Source organism: Lepisosteus oculatus, chromosome 2, assembly GCF_040954835.1.
Source record: "Lepisosteus oculatus isolate fLepOcu1 chromosome 2, fLepOcu1.hap2, whole genome shotgun sequence".
Classification (NCBI taxonomy): domain Eukaryota; kingdom Metazoa; phylum Chordata; class Actinopteri; order Semionotiformes; family Lepisosteidae; genus Lepisosteus; species Lepisosteus oculatus.
In genome coordinates this window covers 17,789,833-17,808,502 of record NC_090697.1, presented here as the reverse complement: position 1 = coordinate 17,808,502, position 18,670 = coordinate 17,789,833, and the positions used below count along the sequence as shown (strand labels likewise).

Sequence of the window (18,670 nt, the reverse complement as noted above, 5' to 3'; positions counted from 1 at the left end):
AGAAATTTGAGATAGCTCTTCCCTGTTAATTCAGAACTGATAGACAGTATCCGATGCATGTACTGTATGAAGGGATAAGATGAGGTTGTTTAAACAGAAAAAAAAAATGTTAATTACACAAAACGTCAAGCCAGAACGCAAAGACCAATGTTGTGGGAAGTACGAGCGCAGTTTTCATTTTATAACAGGTTGGATGAGGTGATCTTCCCCTCTTGACTCAAGTTAAGTCGCAAACGAGGAGGAGCCGCAAAACCCTTCGGGGCATCAGTTGGAACCTGCTCCACAAATATAAATAGAGCTTCCCCAAACCCGAGGAAGGAGTAAATCACAGTCTACGAGGGCTGAGTTCAGCACACTTCTGAAAGTCTGGGGAAGGAGCAATTTTTTACTTTTACCGCAGACCAAATGAATGGCTCATTGAAACACTGAAAACAAGTAAGAGGGGAGAGTCAGACAAAATCAGTATTTAAACGAAAGGGGATTCTTTTAAATTTGTTATAAAGTTTGGACATATTGTGGTTTTTTCCCCCCCAAGGTAAAAATAACGCAAATAACAAGTAAATAGCCGTTTTTGAGGGGGACAAATAAACTAGGAATACAAAAATAATACGATTTAGAATAATATCAACGATTAATTACTAAAGATTCCGGAAAAGGGAAAGTGAAAATCTCAGCTGACGTTCACAGCCAGGACTCGCAGATGGCTGCTTTGATTAGTGCCTATTCCTCGTGGCCGGAGAGTTTCGAGCGCTCCGCGGGAGAAGGGGAGCTGCCCGAAGGACACACTGCGCACAGATCCTCGGGGGACAAAGGGTCGGAGCCCCGCATCAGAAGACCCATGAACGCCTTCATGGTGTGGGCTAAAGACGAGAGGAAGAGACTCGCTGTCCAGAACCCCGACCTTCACAATGCAGAACTCAGCAAGATGTTAGGTGAGATTTATCGGATGAGCAAGGCGTCTTGCATTCACATATACAGTATATTGTGCTTTTCAATAATTGGGAAAACAGTACAGAAAAGCCTTAAAGGAAAAATTAACTGAGTGTCCTTTTACATGCATTCATGTATGGGTTAGAGCTGTTTCTTATAATGAATAATTTAATGTTGTTTTACTTAACATCTAAGCTTTTCTTTGCTTGAAATCAATTTTTATTGCACCTTCCTCAATTCTAATTGAATTTGACACAGTTTTATTTTAAGGAGAAATGGTTAAGTCTGACACTAAAATAAATTACATGCGGAACCTGGTAGAGTCTTAGAGAAAACTTTTCTTAATAGGTCACACAGCGAAAGGAACCTGCACTGACAGTAGGATACTGTACATCTAGTTAAAGTACCTTCACTTCGAAGATTACTTGACACCTGAGAGTGAAAAGTACCTTAACCGAAGTCGGCAAAACCTGCTTGACCGCAAGCTCAAGCTCAAGCTGTAAAATAAATGAAAATAAAACCTTGACATACTTAACGTTTTTTCACAAAATTTCAGAAAAAAAGTTGTAGGTTAAGGACAAACTCAACGCTTTTCACAAAGCTTCGTTTAAGGTGTCTTAAATGTAATTCAGAATCTGATCTAAATGTGTTTGATGTAGTAATACTGTATGCTTGTGAATATATAAAAGGTGTAATTAAAGAAATGTTTTTATATAGCTGCCTTTGATTATATTTCTATATGAATGCTGTAATGTTAAAGCTAAATATTACATTCATGAGAGTTTCGTTTGGGCTTCAAGGCGCTTTTGTAACACCGTAAAAAACCTATAAAGGGGTTTTCTCCAGCGATTGAATTTAACGATTATTTCAAATCAACTTTACGGCCGTTAATGATTTTTTGTTTTAAAAAGTTTATTCTGAAGTTATTTTAACTGTACCTTATTGGTTATTTCTATATACTTCCACATTCAAATGAATAATTTTTCGTTGGGTTTGTCTAGGTTAGAAACAAAACCGGAGTTCTTAATATGTTTTTGAAGCATGTGACGAGTTGCGGTAGCGCATAGTGCTCATTTTCAGCACCAAGGTTCTGTTTAACAAAGATAGTGACCGATAACCTTCAATGGATGCGCTATGAATCGACCGACTCAAATTCAGTAACTGTGAAGTCCGGCTAACTGATGTTAGCTATAGCTATAGAGCTATATTCAGAAAATAGCTAATAATGGTGAATAACGGTACAAAACTTTTAAAATTACGTATTTGTTAATTTGTATGTTCCCATAAGAGTTCATAGTCTTCACACAGTAGTCAAGGTAACCCTTTTAACTTTATTTTCGCAACTAAGTTTTATTCTATGAGCTTTAAAATATCCCAAAATTCCAATTAGCCTTTTTATACTAGAAATATACAGACTTTAAAACGGTTTAAGGCTCCATGGCAGTAACAATTCTTTTAAGAATGAATCTTTAAAAGACACACATTAACAACAATAAACAACAGGGAAATCAAGACTTTATATAATAAAATTTAGATTGACTCACTTCAACGTCTTCTTGTCAGTTTATAGCATCTTTATCATTTGAAATAACTAAAAATAATACCGACAAATAATGTCACAATTGTATGATATTTTCAAAACCACCTTGCAAGCACACAAGAATGCTGAATGATACTAATTTACCTGCAATATTTGATGCATGTATCCAAAGACCTGTATTGGTCTATGATCTTTAGAATACCATGTGATATGAAGATTATTTTGATTTAAAAAGTGTCAGAATAAAGCTGTACTTTGAAACTGGTAAAGATACTAATATGGACATAATGTAAAAGAAGAGTTTCATTGCTAAATTGAAAAATCTAAAATCGCTTTCATGCCAACCAAATATTTGGGGCTGTATACCCCAAATTTTTCCTCTTCAGTCCTCATTTGTGGATGCTAGATTTTTAACTTAAATCATGCAAATCATCATTTTAAAAAAGTGAAACACTGAAGCACTCTGTGACTGTGTTCAAACTGCAAGGTCAGTTATTGGCCACTGGATTTCCATACAGTAACTGATATTCTCTACTACAAAAAACCCTATAACTGCATATAAAAAAATATACTGTTGGTGGTTTATATGTTAATTGTGTTGGGTGATGCACCTCAACTTCAATGTGTACCCTAAACTACACTCAGACATTTGAGACTCTTCTAAAATCCCGGAATATGTTGGGTAAGAAGCATGGATAACTAACTGGCAAAATAAATCACAAGATTAAACGCAGCATGCCGATTAAAGAGAAGAAAGAGCTCAAGTTCTGTTTTTCTCATTGACCTTATTTTGTGGTCAGACTCTTCCTGTTGCTTTATTTCCCCATCCTTTGGGTGAAGTGGAGTCTGATGCACTACCTTCCTTCCACCTTAATTCTGACACATGCAGAAAACAAGTCAGTCTATCAGTGAACCATACCTTGGCAAACTAGAGCGAGTGGGCGAACGATCTTTAAATTATGAGCAACCAGGAATTAACTTTATGTACTGCTTCTGTTATGTAGTTTTTTTAAACAAAATCTAAGTTAACATTACTTTTCTTCTAAAGCAATCTGTGAAGTCTTAAACAGGATTTCCTTGCCCTTCTGTCCTAGCTGCACATCACCATTTCAGTGTTTTATCACTATTCCAGTTCAGGAAGAGGAACCTCTGATCAAATCCTATTCCAGACAACCTCTTATTGCATGGTCAGTCAGTTCCGAGGCCAATCTGACAGAATTCCAGAGATTTAAAAAACTGGCTGTTGGTTGTATGACAGGAAACAGTGACTATATGCTGTAGAGATATAGCATCAGTAAAAGATGTGTCATAGGGGGCTTCTAAAGCATGACATTTAATACAGTACTTGTTACTCCCGATTTCAATTAAGATGAATCCATCTTATTTAGTGTACCAACATTAATCTAGTATGTCTTATTTTGTTTAAAATCTAACAAAATTGAATTTTAAAGCATTCATTTAGTTCAGGATTTCAGAATACAAATTAAAACACGGTTGCTCACCTTTAAGGACTTGGAATGGTTTGATTCCTCAGTCCATCAAAGAACTGCTCCTTATCTGTCTATACACCTGCACTTTGGTTGGATTCCTTGGACTTTCTTCCACTTCCGAGATTGAACTCCAAGACCTTGGAGACTGTGCAGTCTGCACTGTTACTCCGCCAGTGGAATGATCTCCAAGCACATATTAGATTTACAAGTCAGTCACTACCTTCAAATCCCGTCTTATGTCTGTATTCAATTTGTTTGTCCTTGTCTGAACTGTTTTATTCGTCGTCTTGTTTGCTTGGAAAGCCCGTGACGATGTGTCATGAAAGGTAATATATAAAGTAGATATTATTACAAAAATGGACCCAATGATCAAAACCGTGGAAAAGACATTAATTGGCCTCCAGCACATATATGTTACAGACTTTATATAATTAGATGCACCATTGCAAATATCCCTTATATTCCAGTTTAAGTGTTTGCAAGACTGTACATGAGTCTTTTCCTTCATCTTTATTAGTGCAATAGGCATATGAAAAGTATACTTCAGACATGAGCTGTGCATATATTAACAAATCTGAAAACTACTCAATGCAGGGCATCTTGAACAATTAAGAAGTTAAAGGCATCAATAAACGTTACATTAATCGACTTACATTTGCTTTGTCAAGTCAACCTCCACTTACTTTTTGAACATATTATGTTTTGAGAGACATATTTTATAATACAATAAACAGTTTATACAGGAACTAATGGGAAACACGTTTTTTTTTCCTGCACTTTACTAACTTACAAATTAAGCCTGCAAAAGGCAGAAATTAGTGGGAGAAATCCATTAAAGGGGATAAAAAGAAATCTTTAAAAATAAGTTACTCAGTCAGATATATACTATTGCATAATATAAAACCATTTAAAAAGTCCTTTCATAAACATGGTATTATCCATTCAGCCAGACAATACATAGAATGGTCATTTTAAGAGGATAATTACCTATGTAGTTTAACCAGAAATGTAGGATACTTTCTGTAGATTTATGTATAATAATGCCACAAACACTTGCATTTTTAGGTTTTCTTACTTTAGTATTTCAATGATAGAGGGATATATACAGTATTTTTAAAAATCAAATCAACAGCTGCCACTGTTTAGACAAGCTCACAATTCTGATTCTTGCTGCCCTTTTCTTGATGATGATGCTGAAGTTCAAATGTGTGTTCAGATCTCAGAACAGTCCTCATAAAAAAGAGCAGTGGTGGTGTTAGCCCATACTTACTTTCTTTTGGGACTTTACTGGTCTTTTTTTACTTTATTCCCTTGATTCTACAGTATATTGTAACTCTTTAATATCACTTAGAGACGTTACATAATAAGCTGTGGGAACCATGGTCATGAAGAACAGTGCAGGAAAATGGAGGAGTTTGTTTTAAATGAAGGATATCCCTTTAAATTTTCCTTTGTGGGTAAATGTATGAAAAGACTTTAGAATTATTTTCTTTGGAAGAATAGCCCATTATCTTGGTTTCTGCAATAAAAGTCATTTCAGTTTCATTTTTGATATGATGTCATCACTTGCATAGTTTTCTAACAGGAAAAGCACAGTAGGAAGTCATTTATGCTGTGACTTGTGCATTTAATTATGGCACTTTTAAAATTGTGTTCTAAGATGAGCGTGCAAGATGCAGAAACATTGTGGTGCTTGATAAAGTACAGGTCCAGTAATATGTAGGTCAAAGATTGTAGCAGAAAATCATGCATGATATTTTGCAATATGGAGATGGGCATTACGACATTCAAATATTAAGAGTTTACACTGATACTGGTGCTGCTGTAACAGTGAGTCCAGCGCCAGTCTCAAAGATAAAATTATGCATGGAGTTTATATCACCAAAACCAAGATGATTCTTAAAGCTGGCATTAATAGTCCTCACCATTGCACTATAGCTACAAGACAATGATCCCCTACAAGCAGGACACAGCCTCCTTTGCTAACAGCCAAGTTGATGTCAGGTTGCCTGCATTTGATACTGACCCCTGATGATGTAATTGGGTTCCTGAGGTTTTACATGTAATTGAGTGGATCTCAGTTGATCAATTGTTCCTATTAGCAATCAATTGCTATCAATTAGCAACTTTAGTAGATTGCTAGGTAGAATTGACTGCTGGGATCAAGCGATATTTGATGGGTGGACACTGAGTCCCCTTTGAACCTCATGTCGTGACGTTTCTGTCAACGACATTCTCAGTTAGAGCTTCTCTTTTTCACTGACATCATGACATTATTGCAGTATGACTAACACTGATGATCTTGCGTGCTTTTCATGTATGAAGACATCACATTTGCATGAACAACTTCGCATTTCTTACTGCGAACATGCCTTTTTTGGCATTTCATATACAGGAGTTAATGAGGACTGGAAAGTGGACTTGTTCCACTGGCAAGCTGCAAGCCCTCAATGAGTCACATTTAAACAGAATAATTGTTAATGTTGCATAATAAATTCATTATGCGTATATGAAGTGTATGCTATAGTTTTAAAAGCTTAACACCAACACCAGTAATTGTGGGAAAAGAAGGACCTACAGTATTTTCTTTTTGTTCTTTTTTTTGTATTTGTAATTTCTAAATATCTGGAATAATTCAGTGAATAAGAATTTTGTTGGTGACAAATTATGTTCTAATTTGAACAATGATTTTTATTAGTTTTTTGTGTTGTTTTGTAAACATTATAATTTTCTTTACTCTTTTGAAAGTGAACTCTGAACTACAGTAATATTTGAGGAAAAGAGGAAAACACTATTCGTTGTATGTACAGCATATAATATCAATAAATAATATGGACTGTGTTTTCAGTATAGTAATATTGAAGTCAAGAATTAAATACACATGTATGTTATTTTAATTAGTTTTCACTGAATTCCACAAATAATTAATTGCTGGAGGTGCAAGTGTTGTTACTCAGAGAACACTTTGTCCCAATTTAGCTGTCAGGATGCGCTTTCAATGTATGATGTGTTTGGAGGTATTGAATCTCCTCTAGGATTTCCTGCCTGTGCTTTCCATGGTTTATAAAATGAGTTTGAGTTTGAGGAAAACTGATCAGATGATTTTTTTTTATTTCAGTTCTTCTTTTTAGTCTCACTTTTCTGTTTTGTATCTGACCTTTCATAATATCCAATAAGTACACTGGCAAATTAAATTGCAGGTAGTTGACATATAGTCTTAAAAGGTTTAGGTGGAAAAAGTTCCCCTTGATAGTGAACAGATTGTTTTGTACATTTTTATTTATTACTTTGAAAGGAACTCAGCATGCACCTTGCAAATACTACACCCATGTCTTGTACACTCTCCTGATTAATGTGAGTATGTTGGAAGCGTTTTGATTTTTGAAGCACCAAATGTTATTAGTCACGGAAGACTTTCTGATCCTCAAGTCCACGGGCTGAGGAATGCTAGGTTACTGCTGTGAGTGCTGTGGTTGGGGCAGTGGCACTCTTCAATCTGACCTGGACGTTCCAGGCCAGTGCTCTGGTACAGTGACTGAGAACACTGTGCTCTAGGAGTTGCCATCCCTCAATTAAAACATTAATCCAAGGAGGTCCTGCTACTTGGATTAAGGATCCCATGATCCTTATGTATGAATTTACATTACAATTACATCATCAGGGGTCAGTATCAAATGCAGCAGTGTTATGAAACGTGCCATATAAAAACGATGATTATTATTTTAAATCTTCCCACATTTTATGGCTCAAGATCTTAATCCTGGTTTAAAATTTAAAAAAACAACAACAACATCTCAGGACTCTAGTTGTATTTGGGTGTTCTGTCATGAAATCCATGTGTTTGCTTCTTTTTTTCTTATCGGAGCTTTATTTAGGTTTGATGAGAATGTTTTATCCAGTTACTAAAACAAAAGCCTTTATCATTATGAATATGTGATACCTTGTGATTTTTATGCTGATTTCTACCTACACATACTGTCGTGTAACATTCATACGAAACAGGCTTAAGTCAGCGTGGCTTTTTTTATTGATAATTTAGGAAAAAGTTACTTTTCAGAAATGAAATCCTGAATTCTGTTTTTGCAATCTCTTCTTACATTAAAAATCTTATTCCGATGTAGGAACAGAGTTTGAAACTGATAAAAAAGGGTTGGTTGTTCCTTGTGCTAAAAGCGCATCTAATCTAAGAAATAGACTAAATTTGTCTTACGATATGTAAGAAATTAAAAACATCAGGAGAATAGTTTAGGTTGTAATTTTGGAATGCAGACGACTCCAATCCATGATTACAGTTAGTGCAAGAACTTGCTTCCTACAGCGTTTCCCGTCTCATAATAAAGCACGTAAAAGGGAAACATAAATCAAGGTAGGAAGGTTAATTCGAAGTGAGTCAACCGAAAATTCCACGATATTTGGAGAGTTTTCGAGCCTTTCATCTTATTGTATTGTTTTCGAGAAAGCGGCAGTTTAGCGGAGCCAGTCCGGTACGTCAAAGCAGCGCAGTAATGTTGTTACTGTACTGTACATACGCCTGCAGCTCTCCTTTGTGAAATTAGTTCAGTTCATTGTCAGGAAATGATTTGCTTCATGTACCATGTGTGAGGTGACTCACTGAAAAAAGTTTGGAGCTGGAAACCTTGCCAGCCTGATTTGTTAATCCGGATCTAGAACACAGTGTATCCTATTCGTGGGTTGCGGGTACTGTAGTAAAACAGTGCCCGTGATGCCACTGCCAGCTGGCATGGATATTTGAGAAAGTTTGTGTGAATAACAGCTACAGCTACGTTAACATTTCACGACAAAACATTTACAAACAGCGAGTATGTATATACACACGTACAGATGCACAAAGCGTTTTTACAGGTATTTAACAAGACACATTTTATACAATCTGTTGGGAATCATAAAGCAAAAAAGCAGATACTGTACATTAAAACTGGAAATAATAACCCAAACAAGTGTGATTCTAATGTAATTAATTTTGTTTTGTTTGTTGCTTTTTTATTTTTACTTGTCCTGTGATGTCTAAGAATATAAACTTGTTTCCTTCCCTTTATGGTATCTCTTTTGTAAAATATGTTAGCATTCAATCTGTTGAAAGTTTCACCATCTTATTTTTTCTCCGTATGAGTACTGTACAGTACGTCACTAATCTAAAATTAACGTATCTGTAGTTGCAAATGTTGTGTATGATACATGTTTTTATTTTTTTTAAAGAAAATATACAATACTTTAGACCAGCTTCCAAATACAGTTTTTATTCATGCCTCTGATACCATTATTTTCTGTTTAAAACACGAGTATTGCTTTAAGAACCTCAGATTTGTATTGACTCTCACTGCTTTGGTTTTTTTAATATGGCGACTGTCTGACACGTGTTGTTTTCACGAGAGGGAAAACACAAAGTGTCTGTAACGCAGTTCCTGAGGCAGCGGAGAAACTGCGACGCACTGAACTAAATCCTCTTTCCTCTCGGTTTTTAAGGCAAGTCCTGGAAAGCCCTGACCCCGCCGCAGAAAAGGCCGTACGTGGAGGAGGCGGAGCGGCTGAGGGTCCAGCACATGCAGGATTACCCGAATTACAAGTACCGCCCGCGGAGGAAGAAGCAGCTCAAGCGCATCTGCAAGCGCGTCGACCCCGGCTTCCTGCTCAACGGCCTGTCCCCGGACCAGAACGTCCTCCCAGACAACCGCAACTGCCGGCCGGGGCTGGACAAGGAGGAGGACAGCGGTTTCTCCTCCAGCCCCGGTCTGCCCACGATCAGGAGCTTCAGGGAGCCCCCGAGCTCCAGCGGCGGCTTCGACACCTACCCTTACGGGCTGCCCACGCCCCCAGAGATGTCTCCGCTGGACGCCATCGACCACGATCACGCCTCCTTCTACTCCTCCTCTTGCCCCGACGACCCCCGCCCCCCTCATATGAATGGCCCCACCTACCACTCTGACTTCTCCCAGGGTGCCATCCACTGTGGGGGGCCCCTCAGCCAAATGCCCCTGCCCCAGACAGGGGCTGCCATGATCCCTCCCCCTTCCAGCTGTCCTCCCCAGCTCTCCTACTACAGCCCTCCTTACCCCACCATGCATCACAATCTGCACGGCCACCTCGGGCAGCTGTCCCCACCTCCTGAGCACAGCAACCTGGAGACCTTGGATCAGCTGAGCCAGGCAGAACTCTTGGGAGAGGTGGACAGGAATGAGTTTGACCAATACTTAAACTCCACTGGTCACCCTGACCAAAATGGCATGACCATCACTGGGCACATTCAGGTCACACCAACTTCTGTTTCCTGTCCCACCAGTTCTTCAGAAACCAGCCTGATCTCGGTGCTTGCCGATGCAACAGCAGCCTATTACAACAACTACAGTATCTCCTAAGTGACCCTGCCCCTTGACTAAAAGAGACAGAAGCAATTCAGGGGCCCTTAAGCACAGTATTATGGCCAGAGACAAAGACAGACAGAGCGAGAAAGGACTGGGCTCATAGACATCTCAGGGTTGCACAAACACTACACAATAAAGCATATTGTTTTGCTATTTCCATTTTGCGCTCTATTGGACTAATCAAGACTTGTTGGAAGTGTTTGAGTTTTCTTGCTTTGTTGTCACTGTGGCATGTATAAATGCTATCTTACCTATTTAAGCATAATGTTCCACATTACGGTTATATGCATTTTTGTTTTAAACTAATTGTTTTCTTTCTTTGTTGTGTTTGATTCTTTAGAGCTTGGGCTAATCTCTCTGTATCATGTCAATGAACTGGGATTTTACCCACTGAGGGGTTTATTTTTTATTTTTCTATAATCAACAATACCCAGGCACGTCTTAAAGCAAATCCCGTCATAGAATGTATGATAATGTCCAGAATTTATTGATATTGGTGTAATATGAAGAAAACACTTTATAGAGTTTTGATAGTCTTCTGTTCCCTGTCTTCTACATACAGTATGTACTCCTGAAATAATAATGTTAATAATATTAATAAGAAGAAATGCTGATTTAGGTTTGTGAAATGAAATTAATTTAAATAAAATACAAAATTTTATACGCAGTATATCGTCAATTAAATATTTATATATATATTAAAAAGAACAGCTATACATTTGGTCAATAGAATAGCTGTCAACAGGATGGACTGTCCCATTTATTGTCTTGATGGTTGCAGACAGACAATTCATTTTCCCATTTCTACCACTCTTTTGCTTATCTCTTCCTGTCAAAGAACACTATTTTCTGAGCAAGTGGGGAGAACTACAATCAGTGACCTCTCATATATTTTCCGGGCTCTTGGTGTCTTTTCCTAGCACTACTCTTGAACAGTACAGAGCTTAATGTCCGTTGATAACATCCAGTGATGTAGGACCGATGGCAACTGCTGGACTGATTCTCCTGAATTGGGAAAACATGTTACTCAATTTGATTGAAGTGACAGTTAGCAATGAAAGAATACATTGGTTTTGGAGAATGACAATTAACCTGCAGGGTTAAAACGAGGGGTAAAATATGACCTTTTCTCAGTTAAATTTACTTTTGTGTCTCTAACATTTGGATGGAAAAGAAAACAGAAAATATGATTTGCAAGAATTTGTTGCAAAGAAACACATTTTCATTTGATAAATGCTTATCTAATGAAATATGGGGGTTGGATGTGTCTAAGTACAATCTATAGGAACCATGTACAGTACTTTTGATTTATGTGCACCTAAGGGGTCTGCTGTCTGACATAGTATCATCTTATCTCAGCTGGTGAAGAACATAAGGGTGAAGGATAGTGTGATCATTTAGAACATTTTTGTACAGAACAGAAGGAGGAGGGATGAATCTTGATTTGATCAAGATAGCCTGCACACATGAGATGCATTGTCCTTCTAAAGACTTTACATGACACATCAATAAAGATGGAAGAACACAGTAAACAACACTCTAGGAAACTAAATATTCAGGTGAGATTTAACAAATATTAAGAACAAAATAAATGTTGCAGACAAGAGGAGGACATTTCACCCATCTTGGTCATTTGGCAGTTTAGTAGGTAAGTAAATCTTAATCTCTTGCAGCTCAATTTTCTTGAAATCTCAATTTCCTGCAGCAATTTCTTGATGGAGTACAGAGTTTGAGTCTTAACAGTTGGTTGGGACCCCTGTTTCACACACCTAAAAACTCATTGTGTTAAAAGCGTTTCATTTTCTCATACTAAATGAATTCTGTTCTACTTTCCAAATATGACCCTATGTCCTTGTTTAACTACTGAGCATGAATAAGTCTTGACTCTCTAAGCCCTTTGAATTTTATATACTCGTATCATATCTCCTCTAAATCCCCTCTAAATGTTCATATTGAAAATATTAAGTTTATTTAACCTGTTTGTGTATGACATAATTCCAAGACCAAGAATAATTGTTTTTGTCCTTTTTTCTGGGCTATAACATCCTTGTTGTTTTAAGTCTATAAAAAATTAACACAGATTTCAAAATGAGGTCTTGGTAGTGCAAAGCAAGAGAGCAACTTAGGTACAATCCCTTGTTTTATATTCCACACTTATTGTAGAACCCAACCATTCTGTTTGCTTAATATTTCCTCTCAATTTCTTGATGAGGACACAGAAGAAGTAGCTCTCTGCAGCTCAGAATCACCCATATATATTGCATGGTAAGTATAGTGGACACTTCCTGAATAGATCAATTTGCATTTATCAGCCCTAAATGCTGTTAATTGCAGCCCTAAGTGTCTGCCCAGTTCCTATTTTTTAAAATCGTTTGTTGACTATATCAGAATATAAATAATTGGTATAGATCATGAAGAATGATGTGTCTAAAATGGATCACAGGTGTACATATGTTAACATCTGCCCAGTTAGACTTTATCAATTACAACAATTTCCCTATGGGATTAATAAAGTATTATCTATCTTTATGCCCTTTAAGATTAAATAGTATACAGTATATTGCTCATTAACCTGCTCATAGGCTTACATTACCTTGGGCTCCTCCAGCTTTTATTAACATAATATAGGTTATAAAATGAAGAACCCATCTAGCCCATCTGGTACTGTAGTTAACAGCCAATTGAATTGTGAATCTCATCTAGTTGTTTGTTGAAAGAAGATGGGGTATTGGCTTCAACAACAAAGCTGGGTAACTTGTTCCACAATCCTTTATATAAAAGAAGAGCTTCCTGTTATCAGTTTTAAATACACTCCCACATAGTTTCCACTTGTATCCTCTGGTTCATTTTAACTGTTAGTTCTGAAATTCACTGAATTCATTGTGTTGATACCTTTGAGGATTTAGATTTCTTGAATTCTTAGATCCGGTCCTCTTGTATTCTTCTCTGTTCAAGACTTAAAGAAAATTGTCAAGAAAATTGTCTGCTTATTTCGTCTGCAAGCAGCAATAAGCTAAACTAATAATAAATGTAGCACTGCAATCGTCTGGACACTATAGAACTTAAACTCAATATGTTCCAGATATTACACCACATCGAAATTCTGCTGTACCATGGGCATTTTGAAAAGTTAAGCCTCTTCGGTTAGCGGGTCCATTTTGTGTAGAACATCAAAAACATATATGTGTTTAAACTGAATTGTGAGTTTTGTAGTTGGGCAACGATATAATGTGGAGAGACACCCTCCTTTTCATTGAATGGTATTTTCCCAGTGGAAACAGTATGAAAGTAAACAGTATGTAAAGCAGCTAAAAGCTCCTTCGCAATGGCAGCAATCCCTGTTTTCCAAGCATGACAACTGAAACATCTTCCAAAGTGGATCATGACAAGGAACAAAAAAACCTTTACAGACAGTAAAACTGCTAAGGGCACAATGACTGTGATGACTAAATCTTCATTCAAGGATTACAGAAACAGTCCCAAAGTCAGAGATCAGAGCTATTTCAGAGATGCACTTAGATGCATTTGCTATTTGCTATTAACAAATCTAAAGGAGCAGTTGGAGCAGGATATACAGTAGACACAGTACTTGCCAGTGGTTCTCTTTTCAATGTGGTGAATCAAGTAATCAAGTGATCTTGCTCAGTAAACAGTTTGAATGGTACAGGAGTCACAGTGGAATTTTGCTGCCACTGAAATTAACGGAAAATGTATGATATCTACAATGTGATAAGGTATTATTTCATTTAAAGTAATATGGTAATTAAGCGGGTGTCTGTAACAGCTGCCATGACCAGGTAGAATGTAGATGTCATTGCAAATTGTAAAGATGACCCAGAATTCCTTCATTTCTTGAACTATGTATTATCCTCTAACAGGCATTTTGTGCAAAACTAATGGGTTTTGATTATTTAATGGCATCTGTCATAAGATTTGGTCATTCAATTGCAGAAACCAAACAGTGCTGACAGTCCATCTTACTTCTGGAAGAGATGTCATTTGTGTATGGTAAACCTTTCTTTGATAGCTCAGCATAGGAAAAAAACCTGCATCAATATTTTTCAGTTTTGGCAGAACAACAAGCTTTCATTGAATCATGAAATGAGGATACAGCTTAGGTTACATAGTTGCTTCATTTGGCCTTTCTAACTATTGTCAAACTCAGATAATTCTGCCTCATTGTGAATTGAAATTTCATCAATTCAAAGTTCTGAACATATCTGAGTGACGAGCACCTGGATAACTCCAACCTAATTAACCTGCATCAGAAAAGTACTCTACTAGATGGCCTAAAGTGTCAAGCCTCTCATTAAAACAAGGTACAGCATGCATGCATTGTTATTAAATGATATCAAATAATCCATATTGGAAGAGCTAAATGGTCTATGTTACCATATGAAAATATATAGATTATAAGTATTTGGGATATTTTTTATTACACTGAAGTAGTTCTCAAAAAAGAAAATGATGCTGACGCTTATTGTAGAAATGTACTGTAGGAGTCTGTAATCTTTAATTCTTCTTTGGTTGCTCTTCTCTGAACTGATTTCAGAGTAGCAGTATCATTTTTCTTTGGTGTGGTGACCAAATTTGTACAGAGATTTGTACAAATTTGTACAAATTGGATCTCACTAGTGATTGGTACAATTTTAACATGACATCCCTTAATTGATAGTGTTTCTTTCGTATCATTTGCAGACTTGATTATCTTACTAACTATAACAGAAACAACAGTGGAACATTAATATGAATTGAACCGTGAACAGATCCCTGTGGTACTCCACTAATTACTTTATACCAATTTTAGCATTTATCCCTTTTCTGTACTCTTTTTAACTAATACCCCCTTCTCAGTCCAAACAACTTATCTTTGCAAACTGTGTTATGAAGAACAACAACTGTTCTCTCGTAAAGTTAATTTTGTAGGATGTCATGAGGCATTGGAGCTTTATTAATTTTGAATGCTTTAAGTACCTGAAACACTTCTGTCTTTTCTATGTTAATACTATTTAATAAATAACCTTTACCATTGCCTGGCATGTTGTTGACTTCTTCCCTAGGGAACATCTGAAGCCTAAAACCTTAAATAGTTATCAGCCTTTCATTGTCTAGAAGTGTCACATACAGTACATTGTTGTCCAATACACGTTACATCAACCTTTATGCTTATTATACTGTTGTAGTGCTGAAAGAATCCTCTACCAATTGACCTTTCCAAAAACAAGTTTCTTTCTTTAGTTTTTCAATTGTTAAATTGCAATGTTCCATCCCTCTCTCGGCAGTTTGGAACACCAGTGAGAATGAAAGGCACTGCAGATGCCCCAGAGAACACTGTTCCATCTATTCCTGAGCTATTCCTGGCCTGGTTGTGCACTGCTGTCTCTGGCTCGTCTTTATTGCTGATGTAACTCATAACGGCATTCTCAAAAGAATGTTTTTGTTCTAATATGATGTACTGTATACTTACAATTACCCACAGATAAAATGGATTTTATAGCGTACTTGTCCTTCATGTCAAGCTCATTATCACAAGTACAAATTGCTTGACTATGAAGCAAATCAAGCAGTTCTGACTTTGTTCTCCCAGTACTTTGGGAGGGTCCTGTAATTTGTGTTGGCGAACCTGCAGGAGGCGCTCTTCCTGCGGCTATGGACATTGTAGTGCACTGCAGGACACTCAGCCGTACGGTTGGGATGTTAAACCATGGACTTCACTGCTTGGTTCTTAAAGATATCAATGGCGGTGTTTAAAAGAGCAGGGGTGTTATCCCCGGTGTCCTGGCTTGTACAATCTGGGTTAGCACCTACCTAAATTTCCCCTTAAATTCTATTAATGTAAAGCAAATTCTCACTTCATCTGAGGTGCTGTTCACTGGAGCTCTTGGTGTGTAATGGCTGCCGGATGTCATCTAGATGGGTTGTATACTCTACTGGTGGATGGAGTGGGTATCCTCTTATGTGTAAAGTGCTACATACTGAACATTTAATACTTATGTCCAAACATGTACATTTCCAAAGATGTGCACAGACAAACTGGATACCATGTGTGCTACATACTGAACATTTAATACTTATGTCCAAACATGTACATTTCCAAAGATGTGCACAGACAAACTGGATACCATGTGGCAAGCATGGACCCACTCTGCTCCAACCTATACCTATACCCATATACCCTCTCCCCACTCTCTTCTCTCTCACTGTACTCTATTTTAACAGTGAGCACAAGCAAATCACACTGCCATTCCGAGAGTCAATGGCACACTGAAGAGTGCAGCTGAAAGCTGAGAGACCAATGGTGAAGTCTAAGTATCTGAGTCTTGAACAGGGGCTGAAAGGTGATCTGAAAATGACCAGATCAGATTGTAATGGGTATCTAATTAACCCACTCAGGAACAAGGGGTGAGATGCAACAGGCTCTGGATGTGGAAGAACGGCGAGGAGGTAGTGAAGGCACGGTGGAAAAGGAGACAGTGCGAGGGGGGTGTATGAAGAGATAAGGGACTGAGACAGGTAGAAGCAGAGTGCAAGGTGAGGTAGTAGTAAGAGGTAAGGCAGCAGGAGGCCTGGTTTTGAACTGGCAGTGCGCTGCAATAGGGAGGTAAGGGAGAGACTGAAGTAAGAGAGGAGCATGAGAAAAGTGAATAAGGGAAAAAATGTGAAGGCGTAATAAAAAAATTCCATAGTATTCTGTAAGGGAACAAAAGTGTCTGTGTCTGTTTACAGTGAATCAAGAAGACTAATAAGACACAGTCAGTGTACACAAAATACGCCATTGTACTGACACCTGAGATCAAATTGTTGAGAATACATGCTAAAGGCAAATAAACCTTTAAAAAGTTACCTTTTTTAGATTTGTCAGGAATTGTTGTGTAGATACTGTATATGTTAAGGTGAATTTACTCTACAGTATGTATAGACCTTTATGTGTCTATACATCTAATAGAAATATTTCATTTAATTTAATATTTGCTAAGTGATTTAAAGGAATATTTTGCATATCAGTGATGGTCAGATGTGTATATGAAATGTACAGATCTTGCAATAGCAATTCATTCATTTATGCTATTCTCTGTATTTAAAATTATAATTAGTTTTTAAAGGTTAACTTAACAAGTTTGTGATAACATTACAAAAAACTTGGTCCCTCCTCAAAGAACTTCTGAAGTCAAAGGTAATCTAACTGCACGTTATTCTGTTAAACCTTTTATTAGTTTCTATTATGTACTGTACAGCTTTATACTGTATACTGTATAGGACTGGTAATATCCCAAACATGGTTAGTCAGTTTAAATTAACGCTTAATGGGGTTTCAATTTATTTTGGGGATTTTAAGAGAATTCTTCTTGGCCAAATTCCTTCTCTAAATGCAGTTTAATTCTTTCTTTGCTGTATCCGAGACTATATTAATGTGTTACTTATATTAAACTACCACTGATGCAACTACTCACTCTCAGTTCAGCCTCTGCTCAGTTTCCTTTAGACAGGCTTTCATGGATTAGTGTTAAATAGGAGTTGCCTTACACAGTTACATTTGCTTAGGCTCCTTGTTTTTTTCCCAGATCTTATTGAAAGTGATTTTTTAATGCACACTGTAGCTTTCCATCCTATCTTGCTGATGCAGATTTTCATAATCTTGGGGAAAATAAATAAATAAATCCTAGCTGCGGACTGGTTTACATGTTCCTTTTTTTGATAAAAGGAATTCTGGGGCTTTGACAAATCCTGGTGTCTGGCTGGTTTTCCTGCGCTTTTTGGGAATGGTTGAGTCGTGTTTCTTGTAAAAAGGATGTGCCCGAAGTGCAGTGTTTCCTGCCTGATAAGACAAACCTCTCCATCAGGATGTTTGGGTCTCGTTGTCCCATATTAAAAGCCAGAGCTAAGGAAAGGAACTTGCTGTTCATTTAGCGAAAGGAAAAATAGCTTCACTGATTAACATCTTTTACCCTGATTTTTAGGGGGCCCTTTTCACTGGCTTGGGATTTACAACACTGAACGTTTTTACTTTTCTCCATAGTAATATGCTGTTACAAATGTAGAAGTAATCATATAATCAGAAGATAAATATTTTTTGGTTGTCATTCGTAGCTATAGTAGATCCCTGTATAGATGATCCTAAAAATACTGTTCTCTACCGATGTGTATTGTGTGTGATCCTCTAGTGTTTAAAATAATAAGCATGTCTAACATGTCTTATATACTATACTGTATATAAAAACCATTCAGCTGAAGGTTCTCTAAGACCCATCCTCTGAAGGTGAAGGTATTTGGATCAGATGTAGAGCAGATAAAAAAACCCCTACAAGATAATTGTTTATTGAACAGGCAAA

The 18,670-nt window shown here is 37.2% G+C and overlaps 1 protein-coding gene across 1 annotated transcript; it reads left to right on the top strand.

Annotated features, from left to right (window-relative positions):
- The first annotated feature begins 294 nt into the window (after window positions 1-294).
- On the top strand, window positions 295-11,001 carry sox7 (SRY-box transcription factor 7). Its single transcript, XM_006626083.3, has 2 exons — window positions 295-932; window positions 9,445-11,001. Exons 1-2 carry the CDS (start codon window positions 701-703, stop codon window positions 10,332-10,334), a joined length of 1,122 nt encoding a protein of 373 aa, XP_006626146.1. The 5' UTR covers window positions 295-700; the 3' UTR covers window positions 10,335-11,001.
- Window positions 11,002-18,670: the final 7,669 nt, after the last annotated feature.